General features: G+C 58.2%; 2 protein-coding genes across 4 annotated transcripts in view; one reads left to right on the top strand and one right to left on the bottom strand.

Moving 5' to 3' along the window:
- Positions 1 to 3,830: 3,830 nt before the first annotated feature.
- On the top strand, positions 3,831 to 5,816 carry HES1 (hes family bHLH transcription factor 1). Of its 2 annotated transcripts, XM_073359006.2 has the most exons (4): positions 3,832 to 4,066; positions 4,236 to 4,331; positions 4,473 to 4,560; positions 5,105 to 5,816. In XM_073359006.2, exons 1-4 carry the CDS (start codon positions 3,962 to 3,964, stop codon positions 5,599 to 5,601), a joined length of 786 nt encoding a protein of 261 aa, XP_073215107.1. In that variant the 5' UTR covers positions 3,832 to 3,961; the 3' UTR covers positions 5,602 to 5,816. The 2 variants fall into 2 exon arrangements, with proteins under 2 accessions (XP_073215108.1, XP_073215107.1); XM_073359007.2 differs by lacking the exon at positions 4,236 to 4,331 and having other exon boundaries at positions 3,831 to 4,066.
- Positions 5,817 to 18,347: 12,531 nt separating this feature from the next.
- Positions 18,348 to 20,714, bottom strand: part of LOC144930850 (uncharacterized) — a 52,693-nt gene continuing 50,326 nt past the window's right edge. For both annotated transcript variants that reach the window (XM_078854310.1, XM_078854311.1), the window contains one exon: positions 18,348 to 18,626. In XM_078854310.1, coding sequence (XP_078710436.1) covers positions 18,499 to 18,626 — 128 coding nt within the window. In that variant the 3' untranslated portion in view covers positions 18,348 to 18,498. The remainder of the gene's footprint in view (positions 18,627 to 20,714) is intronic.

Raw genomic sequence — 20,714 nt, 5'->3', positions numbered from 1 at the left:
CAGCCTGTCCTCCACATCAACAAAAGACGCATTGTTCATTATTGCTTGAAAACATGCTCGGGCCCAGTCTGCTCGCAGTGTGTGAAGATGTTTCCCGCAGACTAGCCTCAGGGCAGACATTAGTAAACTCAGCCCTCATTTTAAATGACAGAAAGCTTTGGCTACCCACCTAGTCTGCACTCGCTTCTTCAGGGCAGATGAGCCTTGAACGGGTAAATATTGCGATGCACATAATAGCATCGTTCCTTTATTACTGCATGCCATTTCGATAAGCTAATTACCTGAAAAGTAAGAATTTGTCCACAGCACCTAGGCCGCCCCTGAAGGCGAACAGCATTTATCTTTTGATAGCCCAGTTTCTTGCCCCTACAGAAGTTGTTTTACGTTCATTGCTATGGTGTTACAGCTCTGTCTGTATGCAACAAACAGTGCTGGGTCTGTTGGGGGAAAAGGCGATGGGGTTACAGACAGCAGCGACCCTTCCCAGGGCCGGCGCTGTGAGGCACACAGCACTTTCCTCTGCACAGGGACTGACAGGGCCCCGCACTTTGAGCGTCCAAGGGCCAAAATGCGAAAAGTTTACACCAAAGAAATGAGACCCCACCGTTAGATGAAACGTTCTGCAAACGCACCGGTGTCTGAGAGACTCAGCCAGTGAGGGGTTGATCCATTTTTAAAGCTAATTTCAATCGATAACACTCCATTAGAAACTCGGGCGCGGGGAGGACCAAACAGCCAGCGTTGGGAAAGGGGACTTGCTGGGAAGCTTTACCCCTTCCTGCTCTTTCCCGCAAAGCGAACAGCCCAGCGCTACCCCGGTCTAGTCCGCACGGATTCCTCGGCCACCTGCCTGGGCACCTGGCCCCGCCTGCGCCCACGGGCTGACCCCGGGGTGCTCGGACACCGCAGCCCCGCCGGGGCGGAACCCGGCGCAGCGGAGAGGAGACCTGGCTCCAATTCACAGCCCGTCGAAACGGAGGGAGTGGAGTGTCCTGCCCCCAACACAGCCGCTGTCTGGTTCCACGGGGACCCGGCGGCGAGTGGGGCAGCCAAGGGGCCCGGCGGGGAGCGGAGCCGCTCCCACGCGGCGGGAGGCAGCCCGGGGCCCCCCGGGCAGCCCGGCCGCTCGCCACGCGCCCGCCCCGCACGCCCAAGGGGTGTTATGCCCAAGGGGCCCCCCCAGCCCGCGCCCCGCCCCGCCCCGCCCCGCGCGAGGGGCGCGCCGCCCGCTCCGGGGCGCTGGGCTTGGGGCGGCCCCCGGCGCGGGACCTGGCCCCTGCAGGCCGGGGGCGGGAGGAACCCGGCCCCGGCCCCGGCGCGAACCCGCCTCCCGCCCCCGGATTCCTGCCGGCCGCGCTCGCCAAGGCGCCCGACCCGGCGCGCAGGGGGAGGGGTTTTCCCAGGCTCGCACGCAGCAGCTGCTGTTTACCCCCCAGGCGCGGCCCGCCGGCCTCGCCTCCGCCGCGGCTGCCATAAAACACCCCGGCACGTGCTCCGGCTCCGGCCCCGCCGCCCGCCTGCCTCCCCCGCCGGGCGAGCCTCGGGCCGCCGCGTTGTCTCTCTCCGCCCAGCTCCGGGCACGGTATCTGGCGGCCACCACCGACGGTGCCCGGGCCCCCTGGCAGGGCTTAGACCAACAAACGCTGGCGCAGGGGCAGGCCTGGGGTGACCCCCCCCCCCGCGGGGGTTTCTCGGGGAAGATCGCGCAGCTTGGGGCTGTCCCCACTTTCCCGCAGAGCGCCGGCAGCAGCGGCCTCGGAGGCTCGGCTGTGTGGCCCGGGGGCGGGGGAGCTAGGTTCAGGGGGCCCTCCCAGAGGTTTCCCCTCTCCCGGCCTCATGCAACCCAAACGAAGAAAGAGGATTGCAAGGGATGCCCTTGGGAGTGTGCTTTTCGCTTTCAGTTGGGCGAACACGTCCCTCCCGCCCTAGAAAGTCAGGCACAGAGGAACAGGGCGCTTCTGCTGTCCCACCAGGCAGTCAGTCCAGGGTTCCTCATACTTGCGGCTCCGTGTGCCCGTTCGGCGTCAAAGCGGAGACTCTTTGCGGATCAGCAACATCCCCCCAGTGTTTTTATCGTAGGCGTAGCCTCCCACGACAAGGTGCAGGGGCCCGGCGTGTGAACGCCGACACGTGATGCTACCCTAACTGGGGACAGTTTGCAGATTAGGCAAAAATCGAAGGAGTGGTCACTAATGAGGAGGACTGGTCACTGAGCTGGACGCAAGCAAACAATAGGCATTTGAGTATGACTCAGTGTAAATGTGTCCATCTGGGAACCAAGAAAGCCGGCCGCACTTACAGGATGGGGGACTCTGCCCTGGGAGATCTGGGGACCGCGGTGGATAAGCTGCGGGGGGTCACGGTGGATAACCCGCTGAACATGAGCTCCCCCCCGCAGCGCTGTGGGCAAAACACCAAATGTGATGGTTGGGTCCCCTGCACAAACAGGGGAATCTCAAGTCGCTGCAGGGAGGTCATTTGCCCTCTGTATTTGGCACTGGTGTGACCACTGTTGGAAAATTGTGTCCAAAGCTGGTGTCCGCAGTTCTAGAAGGATGCTGAAAAAGGGGAGGGGGTTCAAAGCAGAGCTGCAAGAAGGATGAAAGGACTGGAAAACCTGCCTTAGCGTGATAGACTCAGAGAGAGCAATCAGCTGATCTTAAAGAGAACACAGAGGGATGACTTGGTTACAGTCATTAAGTGCCTACATGGGGGAACAAATATTTAATAATGGGATTTTCAATCTAGGTCAGATAAATCTAAGACAACCCAATGGCGGAAGCTGAAACTAGACTAATTCAGACTGAATATAAGGTGTAAATTAACCACTGGAACAAGGTACCGAGGGCTGAGGTGGATTCTCTGCCACAGACAACTTTTAAATCGGGGTTGGATGCTTTTCTAACAGATCTGCTGTGGGGATTATTGGGGGGGGGGGTCCTATGGCGTGTGCTGTACAGGAGGCCAGACGTGGCCTTGCGATCTGTCACACAGTAGTGACCCCCGTCACCCTCTCAGCTTTTCTCACAAGTTCCCAGAGAAATCCAGGTGGTGCCGAGCTGTGTTTTCTGTGTTTTGTCGTCTCCAACTTTTAAAAATTAAACAAAGAACGACCATCAAAATACTTAGCATTTAGTTTAAAACCTAGGGCCAATTAAAAGGGACATTTTTTAAAATAAGGAATTTGCTGTCTTCTGCTCTCTCTCTCTCTCTCTCTCTCCAAAAAAGAAAGGGCTCTCAAGTCTGGTATCTTTCAGTGGCACTAAATGCGGGGTCTTTGTTTTTCCTGGTCAAAGCCCGCGGCAGGGCCGGCAGGAAAGGCCCGGCAGGACCTTTGCATGACGGCTCTGAGCACGGATCAGCCCAGGCACCGCATCGACGCGCCGCTGGACCCGGCTCCGCGAAGGAAAACCATGACTTGCCCGGGGGTGTCATTTTGCAGGTTGCTAATTAACGGGGCATGCATGCAACTCCTTCTCGGACACCGGGCAGGAAGGGGCCCCCGCGCTCTCTGCCACCGCAGCACCAGGGACACAGACCCCCAGGGCGCTCCCAGGCCCCGGCTGAACGTAAAATACCAGAAGCAGCGGGGCACAGAAAGGGTTAAACGCCTTTGATTGACACTGTAGCCTCCGGTGCCCCGGGCCCAGGCGTGCGCCATTGGCCGCCGGTCGCTGCGCCTGGCAACCAATGGGTGGGCGCCGTCCACGAGCGGGGCCGCGTGTCCCCGGCTCCCATTGGCTGAAAGTTACTGTGGGAAAGAAAGTTTGGGAAGTTTCACACGAGCCGCTCGCGTGCGGCCCCGGCTATAAAGAGCGGCGGCCAGGGACGCCGGGGGACTCGCTCCGCCGGCAGCCGCCTCGCCCTGGCCCCGCGGCTGGAGCCCGAGCGCCGCAGGGTCGCGCCCCGGGGAGGGGCCCGCTTGCAGCCGGCAGAGCCCGGTGCGCGGCGCTGCGGGAAGATGCCCGCGGACGTGATGGAGAAAAACGCGTCGCCGGTGGCGGCCACCCCGGCCAGCGTCAGCGCGACGCCGGACAAGCCCAAGACCGCGTCCGAGCACCGCAAGGTAAAGGCGGGCGGGGCGGGGCGGGGCGGGTCCCTGTGGGGCTCGGCCCGGGGAGCCGCTGGTGGGGACTGCCCGCGGGGCTGGGGAGGGGGTCCCTGTGGGGCGGGCGGGCGGGCTGGGGCCGCTGCGGGGGTCGAGCCTGGGCACTCACCGCTCGCCCTCTCCGCAGTCCTCCAAGCCCATCATGGAGAAGAGGCGACGGGCGAGAATCAACGAGAGCCTGAGCCAGCTGAAAACCCTCATCCTGGACGCCCTCAAGAAAGACGTGAGTGGGTCTGCGCCCCGCGGGGCGGCTCCTCGGGGGCCGCGTGCGCGCGGGAGCCGGGGGGCGCCTGGCCCGGAGAGGCCCGAGCCCCCCCCGGGAGCCAGGCTCGCCAGCGGGCTCACGTCTCCTCTCCCCCCGCAGAGCTCGCGGCACTCCAAGCTGGAGAAGGCCGACATCCTGGAGATGACCGTGAAGCATCTCCGGAACCTGCAGCGCGCCCAGATGACGGGTGAGTGGCCGGTGCCCGCTCCCGGGCGAGGCGGGTCCTCCCAGGCGTCCGCCCGCGGCGCTCAGGGGCCTCGCTGCCTCCGTTCCCACGCTCCGCGCTTGTGTACCGCCCAGCGCCGAGTCCCGCCGGGCCGGGGGCTGCCGGGGGGTGAGGGGAAGTCGGTGGATCCGGGCCAAGGCAGTGTCTTGCACAAGTCACAGCACTGCGGGGGAGGGGAGGGGGGTTAACTCACTTTCAAGGAAACTGGGAGAGGAAAAGGAAAACCCAGTTCTGAAGCCCTTTGCAGGTGTAAGCCTCAGGCGATGGGATGCAGGGTCTGGGGTGGGAGTGAGTCGGGCAAAGCAGCAAAGCCCGCTGAAGGGGACAGGAGGAAGCGGTGGGATATAGGACCCTGTGTGCCCCCGGGGGAAGGGGGTGCAGGTTATAGCGTGAGATACGGTGTCATGGGGAGGGGAAGGAGCCAGGCTGGAATTGGAGAGGGGAGGGCATGCCTTGCTCCACTTGCCCCACAGGCTCTGATCTACGTCTCCCTCCTGCCCCACAGCTGCTCTCAGCACGGACCCCACAGTGCTGGGCAAGTACCGGGCCGGCTTCAGCGAGTGCATGAATGAGGTGACCCGCTTCCTCTCCACCTGCGAGGGGGTGAACACCGAGGTGCGCACCCGGCTCCTGGGGCACCTGGCCAGCTGCATGACCCAGATCAACGCCATGAACTACCCAGCACAGCCACCGCCCCTGCCCCCGCCCGGGGCTCCGCACGCCTCCTTCGGGCAGCCACTGGTGCAGATCCCCGCGGGGGCAGCACCCCCAGGCGGTGGAGTGGTGCCGCTCAGCGGGATGCCTTGCAAGTTGGGGAGCCCGGCGGGGGAGGCCACCAAGGTGTACGGCGGCTTCCAGCTGGTGCCTGCCTCCGACGGCCAGTTCGCCTTTCTCATCCCCAACACCTTTGCGCCTGGCGGGGCCATGGTGCCACTGTATCCCAGCGGGGGCCCTGCCGGCGGGCCTTCGCTCACAGCGGACTCTGTGTGGCGGCCCTGGTGAGCCGGTAGCGGGACTCTGGACTATCATTACCTGTTCATATTGGATTGTGCCTCTGTACTATAGCCCCTCCGTGGGGTGGGCCACTCGTGTTTTCCATGAGAGCTCCCTTGCGCCCTCCCCCCCTTTTTTAATGTGACACCAAAGATCCTGTCTGAATGCTCTTCCGATACAATAAATGCCTCGCTTCCTTGGGGAAGTTATTTGACAATAATAAACTGTCTGACTTGCATCTGGGAGCCCCTGCCTGCTGTGCGAGCCCAGGGGTTGCCCTGCAGACAATGCTGAGGCAGGCACTGTCTAGCTGGAGCTGCCCCTAGATGTTCTCTGCCTGGTCAGACAGGACAGTCTGTACAGATCTGACCCGAAAGCAGCCTGTGCACAAAGATCTCACTTCATTAGCAGCAGTTTAGTTCCTTTTAATGAATCTGATCAGGCGCCTATGGGAAGCGCTATGTTGTTCTGTTACAAAATTACAGTCACTGAGCCAAGTGGAGAGTGAGGGGAGATGGATTGATCCTGCCAATGAAGTCTAAATTCCAAGTTGAAATTGCAAGCACAGATGTGAGGAGAGCATTACATGCAATTAGGCCTGCTTCTTCAGGGTCTTAACCCGCTGTAAGTCAGATGTAGCTCTCCACTGAAATAAAGCAAGCTACAGAATCAGATTCATAACATTAAGAAAAGTTTACAAAAACACCCACTCTCTTCCACCGCCCCAAGAGCCGGCTGAGGGGTTTTGTTCCCTGGCATTACTCAGCAGGAGCTTGGAAAGCCATAGCGCACCGATTGAATTAAACTAGATCCATGCTTTCCTTTCAGGAGAGCTGAAAGGTGCAGTCCTTTCCCCTTGGCTAACAAGCCAGAACCGAGTCCGGCTGAGCTCCCTGATTAACACAGGGCATGCGGTTTTGATTAGGCTGTGCTTTGCCTGAGCCCTAACGCAGAAAACATGTGGGTAGGGGAGCAGCGCTGGTGCTGGGCAGATGATCTTCCCTTATAAATACCAGCAGCAAGCGCCCCCTTTGACTTGGTCATGCCCCATTTCCCGGCAAGATGTGAGCCCCAGAGAGAGGCAAATGGCAGGCTCGGATTTCAGCTCACATAACCCTCCTTAACAAGTCCTAACTCAAAGCGGACAGCTTTAAACCATGCCAGGATCTGCAGGGAATTCCTTCCAAATCCCACCACAAAGACACGTCGGATTTTGTCTGGATTGGCCAGGTGCTTGACTGCATCCAGGTGTCGGGGAAATGAAAGCCAGAAGGACTGCGAGACCAGACAGATCATACCTGTAGCCCCCCTTGCACTCACCCACCTCTGTTCCCCCCTCAGAGAGAGCTCCTTGGAGCTGCTGCCGGGGAAGGGGGAGGGCTAGTGTCCAGGGTCAATCTCTGCAGGGCTTCCTGCACTGCTTTTCTGTCTCCTTTCCAAGGACTATGAAGACAAAGCCCTTAGACCCCTTGAGCTGTTCTCAGTCACCACAACTCAACATCCCCACTAACACACAAGTTCTAAGTGCAGTCGTTTCCCCTTCTGTCTAGGGGGGAGGGGTGCCCCATGAAAGCCTGAGGAAGAGCTCTGTAGAGCTGGAAAGCCTCTTCCTTCCACCAACAGAAGATGGTCCAATAAAAGATATACCCTCCCCCACCTTGTCTCTCTGCAATACTAATAACCTGTCTGGCTCTCTACACATTTTTCCTGTGCACACTTCACTGAAGCAGCTAAGTGCCAAATTTGTACGATACAAACACAGTGCTCCTCTCCTCTCCTGTGGGATCTGGGCTGTTGCCCCATTTCCTCATCTGGCTGCTAGTCACTTCCTCAAGTGCACCATAGAAAGCGATAGTGGGGTACTGGCGGGAGGGGTCAGTTCTGCATTCCCCGTCAGGCACAACTCCAGGCCTTCACGTACCCCAGTTCGATACAGCAGAGCTCCCTGACGCCCAGGGCAGTTCTGCCAAAGTGCAGTGCCCTGAGGGGACATGCAGGCCCCTGCTGTAGGCTTCAGCCCTGGATGAGTTACTGTTTTCAAATAGAAATTCTTCCCCCATTTACATCCCTTGCTACCTCACAGACAGCAAATGGGGTTTCATTGGGAGAAAACTGGGACAGAATTCAGCCCTTAAGTTTCAGTTTAAAAAATACTTTATAGGGAAGAGTAAAATATCTATATTAGGCTCTTTTTAATGCACATTTCCTATTTATCCTTGCTAGCAATTTATTGTAGTGTGTATATTGAAGGCCTGTTATCTGCTGCCTTGCTCAGTTTTAACTGGCTCTACCTTCTTGTTTAAACCACGGAAAAAAAAATATCACTTAACAGGGGTGTTGGAATCACATGTATTTAGTAACACAGAGCACCAGAAAGGAACAGCTTATTTGGGTAACTGACAAGGCTACAAACTGTTCTGTGTCTGGCTCTTAAGACATCAGTATTTGGTTTCCAAAGACAGATGTTTAAACACATTGGATTAATTCTGTTCTCACTAACAGTGGTGTAACTCCACTGACTTCTGTGGGATGTCGCCTTATTTACACTGATGTCAACGAGAAAGGAATCTAATCCATTTTAACTTTTATAAACTGTTCACAGATACATGCGTTCCTCACCCCGTCCCTTATCTGAGAACCACGTCGCACCAGCTCTGGCTCCAGCTGGCCTGGAACTGAATTTATGCAAATCCAATGACGGATCATCATTAATAGTTCTGTCCTCTTCCACTGAGCAGTTCCCATCCCCTCTGTGGAAATATTTAGTTAAATGACGAAATCTATTTGAAAAAGACTGTGATGGGCTATGGGAGATCATGTAGCACATCTAGTCCTGAAGTTAAAGACCAGGAAAACTCAATCAGGACGGTGTTTAAATATTCCAACAGAGAGAATTTGGGCCAGATCTTGGAAACCCTCCCTTGCCAGAGCTGTCCTTGGGACTAGTGACCGAGCAAGGTCTGTTTTGGGTTTGCAAGATCAGGCCCCTAAAAAAAAAAAAAAAAATGTGACGGGCCAAATTCATGCCCAGGGAACTATACTGATGGCAGCTGAGTTACACTAGGGTTGACGTTGGCCCAGCAAACTGAGGGTCTGGTCCCAGAAACTTTTACTCTAGTGAGTAATCCGTACAAATACGCCAGGCCCACTGCACTGGATGGCCCTAATCTCATGCCGAAGCGCATGGAGAATCAGCCTTTAGTTTGAAGGAGAGGGTCGGTCTATTTCGGTGTGCTGCGCCTACGTTCATCCTGCCCAGTTATGAATTAAAGCCCAAAGTTTGAAGAGTGGCCTGTCATTGGGGGTGACCGTTATTAGGCACCTTGATGTGATTTCCACAGGTGCTGAGCGCCCACAACATCATCCGAGACGCGGAGTGACTGGGAAAATCAGGGCTTAAGCTGGGCACCCAAAAAATCACTCCCTGCTTTGAAGATGTTGAGCTCGGTGGCCAGGAGAGGAAAGAAGGCCTCCATGATAACACCCACCTGCCCCAACTCACCTGGATTTCACTCCCCTCGTCTGTGACTCCACATGAGCCATAGGAACCCAGGCCAGGGTCCCCATTAGTGCTTCAACAAGAGGTGATCCTAGCCAGCGTGTGACAGCAGCTGCCAGACCCGGCTGGGATTTCCTCAGGTGTCTCGGACATTCCGGGGGATCGGGCAGCCAGAGCCAGCTCCTGCAGTAAACTCAGCCAGCAAGTAGGACAGGCCTCAGCCCAGCCAGCGGCGTGAGGATAAGCCTCAGGAGGAGGCTGAGGAGGGGCCCTTCCCCGCCGAGCTGGTGATTAGGGTTATTAAATTGGTAGGCAGCAGCTGCAAACCGGGACCAAAGTTTGCTTCTCGGCGGCACATGTAGGGCCGCCCCCTGGCTGGGATGCTGAGGAGAGCACATTGGGCAGGGGGCCCAGGGGAGCTGCTCCCCCATGCAACTGCACCACCCCTGCGGGATCCACGCACGCCCACTGCCCGGGGACCTGCCGCCGCGGCCGGCTCACTCTCCACATGCTCCCTGCCCAGGGCGGAACCGCCCCTTGCTCCCCGGGGCTGCTGGGCTCACAGCCCAAGGTCTGAGAGCCGCACGAGCCTGGTGCCAGACCAGGCACTGGGAGCACTGGTGGGCTGGACTCACTCCTGCCAGCTCCAGAACCCGAGGTCAGGAGAACAGAGCGACCCCCCTGCCATGCCGTGGGGGGATCCAGGAGCGTGGGGGAGGCCACGGGGGGCATGTCTGACACCCACCTTTGCTCGGGCCTGCGAGCGGGCAGCACCCAGCACCCTGCCTGTCCGCCACTGCTGCGGTCCTAGCACCTGGCAGCCTCTGAAGGGGGAGCCTGCTCCAGCCGGTCACTGGGCCCGATCCTGGGAGGAGACGGGGCAGGGCTGAGCAACCTGGGCCCTGGCTGATGCTGCTGGGCCTGGTTCTGCAGGGGGCTGAGCACCCTCTGCTCCGGCTGACCACACTGGGCGCTGGACCCTGCTCAGAATTGGGCCCCCAAAGAGCTGGTCTTTGCGGGGTGTTCGCTGAGCTCCTGGTGTCTGCAGCTCATGTGGCCTGCAGCCCAGGCCCTGGTTTAAGGGCTGAGGGGAGGGTGGGGCTGGTGAAAGGTACCAGCCTGGCAGTGCCTGGCTCTGCTTGCCCCAATCCAGGGCACAGAGGGGCTTCCACTGCCGCCAGGGGCATAATCCCATAGGGTGAGAGCAGGCCCTGACTCCCAGCCCAGCTACAGCCCACACCACCTGCTGATGCCCTAGAATGTCCCCCCAGGTGAGAGCCCAGTGTCGCACTCCTGCAAGGAGCACCCTGGCCAGCATGAGAGCAGGATGCTGCCCAGTGGCTATGCAGGAGGGCAGCTCAGGGAACGTGCAATCTCAGCACCCAGGGTGAGCTGAGGAAGCAGCTGGAGGCTCTGCCCCTCCACTCCCAGGGCAGAGGGGAGAAGTGTTGACTGCCAAACCTGTTTGAAGAACTACCCAGTGAAGCGTTGGGGTGAAGGACAGCCCAGGGGGCAGGCCTTCTGGCACTGCAGAGGGCAGCCCACTGGGGCCCAGCTGAGCTTTGGGCTGGGGCACCAGTCCTAAACAATGGGAAGCCAAGTCGTCAGTTCTTTGCAAGTCACATTTGCTGCAGGACCCTGGGATTTCACTCGGCTGCTGGCCCGAGTGGGACTGGGGAAAGGGGCTTATGATTCCCAAGGGTGACGTGTGTGTGAGTGAAACACGTTCGAGGCAGGACCAGCCCGGCAAAGGGCTCCACTCCATTCCTTGCTGGTTGCACCATAAACTGGTGTTTGGGACAGTTCCCCAAAGCGTACAGCGGAGCTGCAGACGGGTGGGAAAACCCTCTGCTTCTGCAAACGGAGGAGACAAGCCCAGGGCTGATCTCCCACTGGGGACGTGGATGTGGGGAGAGCCAGCTCCTTGGCATTGTCCCCTCACCCAACCCCTTCCTCAGAGCTGCTCCCCTTCTAGTGCTCCTCAGGGTTGAGGCTGGGGTGCGGCCCGGGGGATGGGCGGCTCTCCATGGCACCCTCTCTCAAGGGAGAAGGGCGACTCCCTTGGAGAGGGCTCTGGCATGGCTGGGAAAGGGGATGGGTGCAGCTCAGGGTGCTGAGGAAAGGTAGCACAGGCCAGTGAGGAGGGTGGCCAGAGAAGCCATGCAGGGGGGCCTGTTCTCCCCAGAACTAGAGCTTGGTTCCCTGTGGATCCAACCTGGGACCTGCAGCAAGAGGCTGACCCAGCTGAGCTACACGGCGTGCGACCTGCATTCCCACCCCCTAAGATCAGAAGGAAACTCCCAGCCTTGCAGAGATCCTGGTCTCCACCCTCTCCAGCAGCCCCTTCTGTTGACACACACCTGGCGCTCCTTTGCGCCTAGAGATGCACACATGAGCCTGAGCCTTGCCAAGAAGTCACCCATCCCACCCCCTCTCAGAGCAGTGATACAAGGAACCCAGTCACCATGCTATGAGTGCAGGGAGCACAAAGCTGAATCTGGGTGAGATCAATCCTGCCTGCAGGCAAACAAACTGCACCGGGAGAGCAGCAGTGAAGCTGGAGCCCCTGGCTGCCAGCTGCACGGCAAAGCAGGGAGAGCCCGTTTCTGGGCCCCGCTCAGGGGGAGCAGCCCACTTGGGCAGCACAGTCTCAAATCGAAGGGCACCTCTTGCCCAGCAGGGATAGTCCCACACCAGGGACAGGACACTCCAGGAGCTTCCTCTGAACCTCTCCCTAGCAGAGAGCAGGCAGGGTTGTCTCCCCAGAGAGGGCTTGAGCCCTAAACCGGAGATCCAGGGCAGAACTACCCCCCGTGCACTGCCTCGTCTGCCCCCGCCAGCTCACGGCCCCTGCGGCTGGGGTCTTCCTTCCCACTGGCCTAGGAGGGGAAGTTTCAAATGCATCAGTATTGGGCCTAAACTGAGTGAGACATAAGGACCCCGAGCTTCTCTTTCACCTCGGAGAGCACAGCAGGTGCGAACATTGACTGGTCCTTTCTGCCAGCCCAGAGCCCAGTGGAAGCCTCTCCACGGGTGAGCCCACGGGCAGGGATCCCCCGGGGTTTCACTGAGGTGAGGGTCTGGGCGGAGGGCCCCTGAAACAGCACGCGCCACTGCGAGGCCAACAGCCACACATACGCTAATGCTGCTCTTGCCTGGACAGATTTTCTGCACCTGCAGCCCTGTGGGGAGGGTTACACAGGGTTGAAATCTCACCTGACAGTGCCCCTGTAAGTGACATGCCCACAATTACCCAGCTCCACGACTAGAATCCAGCATCCACTGCCCTGCACCTTGTGTCACCAGTAACACCGGGGCAACAGGAACCCAGAGTGGGGGTAGAACACTGCCCAGCTGCTCTGTACCCACTTTGCTCTGGTATAAATGACTCCACGTGGTGAGAGGCAATGGGGAAATCGGGCTCCAGCAATCCTCACGCCCCGTCATCTGCTCTGTCAGCTGTGCTGGGGCTGGAGGGAGGCTGACAATCGCATCACACATGTCAGTGAACAGCCACCGGCTGGCAGGCTCTGCCCACCCAGTCTGGAGCCACGCTGGGATGCAGGTTGGAACTTCCCTCAGAGGTCAGGAGCGGGGAGGCTGGGCCTGGTGATCCACTTCAGGACCCTTCGTAATTCAAGCCACTGATCTAAGGGTTAAACTGTCTATTCCCTCCCCCCCCGGCCAAATGCCAGTCCTGTAAGCAAGCGCACCCCTACGCTCAGAGGTGTGCCAGGCCTGGCTCCAATACAGCTGACCAAGTGCGTGCTCCGGGAGCAGCAGGAAGGCAGAACCCCCACGGCACATCTTGTAACCATCGATCACGGTTTGTCATTAGCTCCTCTGTGCGGAACTGGGCTCTCTTCCTAAATTCCTGTGACTACATTGTTCATGTGATAAGTAGACACGTTAAGTATTAACAGAGTTTATGTAAGAAAATGATTCCGCACCTGATCCTTCACAGGAAGTTAATATAATTGAAGTAGTTCAGACAGGCTGGATTGGCTGGTGTATGAATCATGCAGTCAAAGCTTGTCTCAAGCCTTCATCTCTACTTGTCAGGGACTGTTCTTCTAGGAAGAAGGAACGCCCTCTCTGGATACTGAATATACAGATCTGTGTGTTACAAACCGCAGTCACACACATGAGTATCAACAGGACCAAACCCACCAGTGAGTAGCAGACCGTTACAGCAGCAAGGACCAGCCATTCAAGAGAAACGTGATCAAGTACAGGAGGCCAATGTGCCAACTACTCTTCCGTCAGACAACAGCACTGGAGTGTCTGAGGAGTCTGGACAGGCCAGAAGCCAACAGGAAGGATGGAACTCGAGACCTTCACTAGCAGGAGTCTGAGTTAACTGTGAACTAAGCAGCAGGTCTTTATCTCAGCCCCTGGAGGGACACCTGATCCCCACAGGCACTAAGATAGCATATTGCATATAAAGTCCGTTCAAGTGACAAGGGTCAAACCCAGAGATGGGCCCAAACTGAAACTTCAGATCCAAACCTGTAGCCAGGCCAACTACGAGGAACTCTTTCCTGGGCTTTTCCAGACACAAAATGTGAGCCATACACTTGCAGCCAGGATGACTTTCACTTTAGGTCAAGGAAAGCAACACAGCAAGAAAGAAAGAACAAAAGTAAAGTCTCCAGCAAAAGAAAACAAAGTGCGTACATCTCCCCTGTAATACGCTGCATCAATGCTGTCTTCTAAAACAGCAGCGCTGCCCGGAGGTGGGCAAACTGCATCAAATGGAAAGGCGCAGTGCAGAGAAACACACACATAACAGGGACAGGGCAGCAGAGCTCACTGAACTCCTTTGGAATTTGGATTCCAATCCTCATACCCAAACCCACAGCTTTGACTCCAGGTCAGATCCAAAACCAGGAGGAGCTGGTTTCCTGGTCCTGGTCTGGATAGACCAGAAATCTTCTAACAATGAACTAAGGCCGAAATATAACCAGACCAAATCACAAGATTTCTGCTTCTTCTAATCCAAACACACAGCGTAGCCCTTGGACCCAAGCCCCAAACTGTAACCTACACCTAATCCAGACACTACTTCCTTGGGCCATCTAGATACAGGAGAGCAGGAGTTCCCCTGTATTAATGTCTCTTTTATACAGAGCAGCTTGCTGTCTGGCGTGTCGGACAGATGCTGCTTTCATTCGCTGTCATTATCTTTCACCTGGAGATAACTCCTGGCTCAGCTCCAGGACGACTACAGCTCCCCACTCCAGCACTGGGGTTATTGGCTCAAGCCTGGGAGGCAGTGCTCCAAGGACTCCACCCTGCTTGGTGCTCAGCTCCCACTGCAGTCTGGTTCTGAGCGCACACAAGGGCAGGATCCATGCAGAGAAGGGAGGAGCCTCGGGGCAGGGCACTGAATGAGCACACCCCAGAGATGGAGGAGAGGGTTCCATGCGGTATCTCCAGACTCCTCTGCCCACTCCCTGCAGCTGCTGGCTGTTACTGGCTGGAGCTGGGGAGAGAGAGAGAGACAAGGTCCCTGCCCACAGTCTGGCGGGTGACCAGAGGTCGCATTTAGTGGAGATCAGTAGGAGTCTTTCAGGGCAGAGAGACGTCACGGCTTGGGGCGCTCTCAGCTTCACTTTTGCACCTGTTTGCTTTAGCTTGGAGGGGGCCACTGGGTGTCTGTCCAGCATCCCTCCGTGATCCCAGCCAGGTGGAGCGGGGGTACGGGCCGGCCCAGTCTGCCCGGGGGATCTCTGCAGGAGAGGCTGACTTAGCAGCACCAGGCACTGGGCCAGGCAGAACATTCCCTCATTTCCCTTCAGGAGGCTCCCTAGGTTCCTGTCCCCGTGCCCTGCTGCAGTCTCCCTAGGGCCCTGCTCACCCTGTTCTCACAGATCTTGATCTCTCCCCCCTGCCCGCCCCCACCCCAACCCCACCGCTTCCTGCAGTTGCTCAGGACAGATCTCAAAACCTTCTGCTTTAAAGGGCCTGGCCCCTCCGGCCCGATGTCAAGGAGAATCCCCATCAGCAGGGGGAAGAGCTAGAGCTATGTCCCACTGTGGTGGGGTGGGGGGGCACTCACCTCTCAAGCTCCTCCTTCCAGCTGGGGCGGGGATATTGCACTCCTCATCCGGCTCCTGACGCCCCTGCAGGCCGTCTCCCTGCCTCGGCTGGTCTTCTGTGGCTCAGCCCTCAGCCAGATCGCAGGGCCAAGGGAAACCCCTTTCAGGGTAACGGAGTCCAACAAAGAAACAGTCTCTCTACCCTCAACAGGGTGTTCAGACCTGGCTCTAGGCCATTTAAACACAGCCCTTCGCTCTGGCTTCCAAACAAGCCCTGTCCCCTACCTGGGGCTTAGGATGGTTGAGCCTAACCTTTCTGGGGTTTGTGCCACCATGCTGCTGCCAGGGGAACCCAGGCCCACCCACTACTGCGGGTTCCAACCCACAGACCCCTGAACCACAGCCCTGTACTGCGTCCTTCACTTCATTACTGCTGCATGCCTGGGGCTCTTCCCACCTGGCCCCTTCTCTTCACCCATAGCTCAGGGCCAGAGCTCTCAGCTCCTCGCTCCCTGCAAACCCCACTATGCCCATTGCCAGAGCCCTGCAAACCCCAACTAATCCCAGGTACCTATGGCCAGAGCTGCACCCCGCCATGCCTACACCAACACTCCTCTGATCCCAACCAGGGACTGCCCTGCCCAGGGCTCTGCCGCACCTTTTATCTGAGCCAGCTGGGCTGTGATTGGCCGTCAATAGCCCTTCTAGCCCTTGGAGGACCAGGCCTCGGTAGTTTCCAAGTGGCTGCTCTGGAGAGGCCTCTCTAGGCAGGCCTGGAGGACCCACCTTCACAGCTCCATTCCTCCCACAGGATTGATTCCTGGGATAGGGTGTAGTAGGACACCACCAAGGCTGGGTACAGCCCACCACACTCACACATGGGAATGGGTCTGACTCTGTGCAGCAGGAGATAGTGGTCTCATCCCTACCAGCTGGTTCGTCACAGGATTCCCCAGTCCCACCACACACAGTGACTTCAGTCTGCAGCTTCCAGACCATGGGGTGCCCCCTCCCACCTCAGGAAGTGGGAGGAGATGGAGCCCTGATTCCGCTGAAATCCTGGGGCTTTGAGAGGCTTTTGCTGGGATAAAAGCAGCAAACATTGCAGGGACCTTAGCAAACACATAGGGACTGAGTAATGAGCCTCTTCTGCAGAGACACCTACTCTCCGCCTAGTTCTGACCAATCTCAGCCATAGCACATCCAGCAGGGTGGTATTGGGGCCATAGCAGCCTCTCCAGAACCCAAGGAGCTGGAAGGTCTGATGGTGAGGAGCAGACTGCAGCCGCCCTCTCCCGAATCTGCAGGTGAATCCGAGCAGGCCACCTGCTATGTCCACGTGACTGCATTTGTCACCTATGAGATGCAATAAGAAATGAGGGCCCAGTCCTGCAGAGAAGTCACTCGCCAGCTTGCAGGAGCTGGCCCCTAAGCGGGAAAGGTCCTGCTGAATGTCTCCGGGCATCCTGCCATCACTCCTGCTCTTCACGACATCTCTGAGCCGGAGCCAGAGCTGAAGCAAAGGGAGCTTTGTTCTGTTAGGGCTGCAGGACTTGGCCCTCTGCTTTGCAATTCAGGGAGTGAGTGTGAGGGGGGGCGGGAAGGAATTCAGTGCACACATCCCGGTCTGTAAATAGCCCACCCCTGGCCTTTGGGGAGTAGAGCAGAAATCTCACAAACTCTCAGGTTCCTGCCCTGGCCGCAGTCTGATCAGAAGGTAACAAAGTGATTGCACCGGAGAGACCAAGGCCACCAAGTGCCGTGCGGAGCTGCCAGGCCTGTCTGCCCTGGGGCAGCTTCCGGCCCCTGGGACCAGCATGCAGGCCCTTGGGAAGCCTCTCCCTGCTCCGGTGGAGGTGGGCACTGCTCCTCATTCACACACTCACATCTCCACCCTCTCCCTGCAGCACTTGTCAACAGCACGCAGGCCACCTGGAGAGACAGGCCTGAACTCAGCCCCCAGGGCCCAACTCCACTGGGAAGGGTAGATGGGATCAGCTGACCCATGTCATCCTGATGGGCCGAATCAGAACCTGGCTCGGAACCCTGCAAATGCCGGGAAGAGTCAGACCAGGCTGCACTGGGTCTCTCTGAAGAGCCAGCTCTAAATGCTGGCCCTGAAGCCCGCGGAGCCTGGGGAAGCCCACAACCCCTGCAGACACAGGCAGAGAAGTCACTCACGCTGCATACAGCGGGAGAAAGATCACAGAGCAGGAGCTGTATGGGAGCGTCAGGCTGGTAACATACCGCAGCAGATGCAGCGTTGCCTTTGCTCCTAGCAGCTCTGCCGAACCCTGGCAGTGGGTGGGACGAGCGCTGGCCCACGTGCGGAGCCCTCAAGACTCCTGCTTGGATTCCTTTTGAACTTTGGGATCCCTGGCCCTCAGCCAGGAGATATTCCAGTGGGTGACTTTAAAAATCCCTCTCCGCGCTCCCTGACTCTCCCCATTAAAGTTTATCAGGCGATCGGTCAGGCTGCAGCAGAGACCGATCCACGGGATGTTTACCAAGGGGTTGCAGTCGGAGAGAGGAGGGAACGCCTGGAGCAGCAGATGCTATTTCTGAAGGGCCTGAGGTTTTGCCCCAACACTTTTCTCAGGCCTGGCTGAGCTGTGTTTTGCACCGGAGTTTTTAGCCCCCCTTGCACCTCCCTGATCCCTGGGGCTGCCGGGGGTGGGGGTTCAACCCTGGCACACTGTAGAGCAGTCTCAGGCCTATTCTAGCTCAGGGCAGCCTGTGATCAAGCAAGGATCTCTGGCGTACAGTTCATTCCTGAGCCATGCCCCACCCACCCCCCAGCAGGGCTCCTAAAGCCAGGGACTGTGTGGGGTTGGCCTAGAGTTGACGATGCCGTCTCTCTCACCCCAGGTTTTGCCCTGTGCAAGGGGACTCCCCAGTTGGCTGCCAGTTTAAGGGGGCTTTGCACCTCCTCTCACCCTCCATCCTCTCCACACACAACAGCATCCCCTGTTTGAGTTCTCTGCTCAGGAGAAGAGATCAATGTCCCATCAGCTCCCATGGGGCAGCCAGGCTGATGTTTCAGAATTAAAACACGTATTACAACAGATCTCTGGAAAGAAAAGAAAGAAAAGGAAGGACAGGTGTCACCATTTTTAAAGGGAAGTGCTGTTCTCTCCATGAACAGTTGCATGATTTTTTATTACATTCCCAAACTGACTTCATAATGGAGAGAAGTAAAGAATCTGTCATCCCAGCTCGATCTTTATTGCCCTTCAAGACAAGAGCTGTCACTGTAATGAATCTGAATGAACAAGGACCATCTTCCACCCATTAATAATTGTTCACTACTCATCTTTTTTGTCGCTTTCCGTGCTGATGCTGAGTAAGGACGGGGGGACTCAGTGGCTAAAAGGACTTGAAGGGCAGCTTCTCCTCTAGGAAGCCAAAGTGCGTGTGCTGGAGGTGACCCAGCGGAACAATGAACGATAAGGCAAAGAGCCATTTTATTAACCAAATCAACTTTGGGTCACAGCCTGGAAAAAGAGACAAAGAGACAATTCCGATTGTTTCTCAAGCTGCAGTCGCATGATAATTACAGTAAAATAACAGCTGAGCAAAGAGCAGGGCACTGTAAACCGGGCTGTCTCCTGGCCCTGCCCTGCTGGGCACTGGCGTGGGAGAAATCAATGCGCAGACAGCCACCAGGGTTCCTGCAGGCTTTCTGCTCCTCACCCAAACTTCAGCTCATGTTTGCTGTCAAAAGCAACACAGCCCTTAATTGAAAACAGACCCACCCTGTACCCAGGAACGGGCCTAACCCTGCTGTCCTCACTCACTCAGGCAAAACGGAGCGACACAGAAAAGGCCAGACAAACTGAGTTTTGGCTGAGGGCTGGGCTGCGTGGTTGGAACATTTGCCGAGGAACACCTGGGGCTGGAGAGGGTGTCCCTGCCAGTGCAGTTCCTGCCATCTGCCGCTGGGTGGCAGTATCATCGAACCGTTTCCCACTGCCAAGGCAAGGCAACGGGCTGAGACCCGCACCCTGGCAGGCCCTTAGGTGCCAGGGCCCCTGGGGTGGGGGGCTGCCTGGCTGCTCCCTCGGCTCTGCACGCTGTGGGGCCCCAGCACTGGGTCAGGGAGGAGGCAATGCAGGGGAGCGTGTCCTGGGTAACACTGGGACTCTGACTGGTGGGAATTTGCACATGGCCATCCCCGTGACATCTCATTGGAGCACATCTCCCTGCAAACCCCCGTGCATCACCCAGGGGTGCATGCCACCCGGTCAGCACGGAGCGACCGTGTGCAGTACAAAGGAGTGCCCCCCCCCGTCGTTCCTTCGCGTGCACCTCCCCACCAGCGATCACCCCGACCCCATGGGATCCCCGGGAAACAGCAGTTTTTGCTCTAAATCTGGAGTAAGTGGAGTCAGTGGGTCAGTTTATGCCCCAAGGCCCCAACCCCACAGTGACTCCAGGCCCACTGTGGCTGCCCTGGGCAGATTGGAGCAGGCTCCTCGGCATGTCTCTGCCTGGAGGCCACGCTGAGGATGGGGGATGGGAGCATTGGGGCAGACCCAATGGTCCATCCACTGCACTGATCCACTGGCCGAAGACCCAGCTGAGGGCAGCAGGGAGCAGTGCTCACCGGGCCCTGGCGCAGTGCTCCTGGCCCTGCCCACACCAGCGAGCGCAGCCTCAGCCTGAGGTTTCCATCCTAGCCTGTGGGAGCATCTTGCTGAGCTCGCGGCCTGTCCCTTGCTGGCTCCGCACCCTGCTCCAGGGCTGGGGCCGTCTGGGATCTCCTGAGCCTGCTCACCCCTGGCCCAGTTCCACCCTGTGGGCTCAGATCACAAGAGCCCAGCAGTGAGAGATGGAAGCGGCCTGTAGGAGCGGGCCCCGCAGCGTAGGGCAGAGCCTGCTCCCTCAGGCAGGGCGCACCAGGAATTAAATTGGCACTACCAACGAGGACGAAGTGACAGCTTTCTCCGGGCTGGGCCATGCACTTCGCACTTGTGGCGAGCCCATGGCAGGCCCACGGGACCCGTGGCCATGGCGCAGTCCCCCTCCCTCGGCCCCCGCTAGAGTGCCATGCTCAGCCATCTCGGGCGCCTCAGAGACCAGCGTGACCCCAAAGAGGGAGCGTGCTCACTCCAGCCCCCGCTGCTGTTGGCAGGGGGGTTACGCACCTGGGGGCCAATCCCAAAGGGATAAATACCCAGTGCTGCCAGCACCCCAGCGTACAAAAGCCAGGCAGAAGAGGTGCGTCTTGTGCCCTCTAAGGGGTGAGATTCAGGAGCGGTCGATGCCCAGTTCGGGGGGTGGGGTGGGGGGGCAGAACTGGCCCCTGCGCGCCCCAGGAGTTCCAGCCTGGAGACTGACAGCTGCAATATCCTTCCCCGGGGGGACCTGCCTGCAGAGGATGCAGGAAGAGGCAGCCTCTGGGATCATGAGCATTTAGGGCTTTCGGGAGAAAAGGGAACACCGTGTACAACCCCCGACCAGCACAGAGCCCTGTGCAAGGGGCCAGCCCCAGTCTGCCCTCCTGGGCCCCTGCTGCAGAGCGCACAGACGTAGGGAGCAGCTCGGGTCATTCCTTGGCCTTTCTTCTGCCTCCAAAGCTG

Source organism: Lepidochelys kempii, chromosome 9 (assembly GCF_965140285.1).
Source record: "Lepidochelys kempii isolate rLepKem1 chromosome 9, rLepKem1.hap1, whole genome shotgun sequence".
Taxonomy (NCBI): Eukaryota; Metazoa; Chordata; order Testudines; family Cheloniidae; genus Lepidochelys; species Lepidochelys kempii.
The sequence above is the reverse complement of the archived record's forward strand: the minus strand, read 5'-3'. Positions and strand labels throughout refer to the sequence as shown.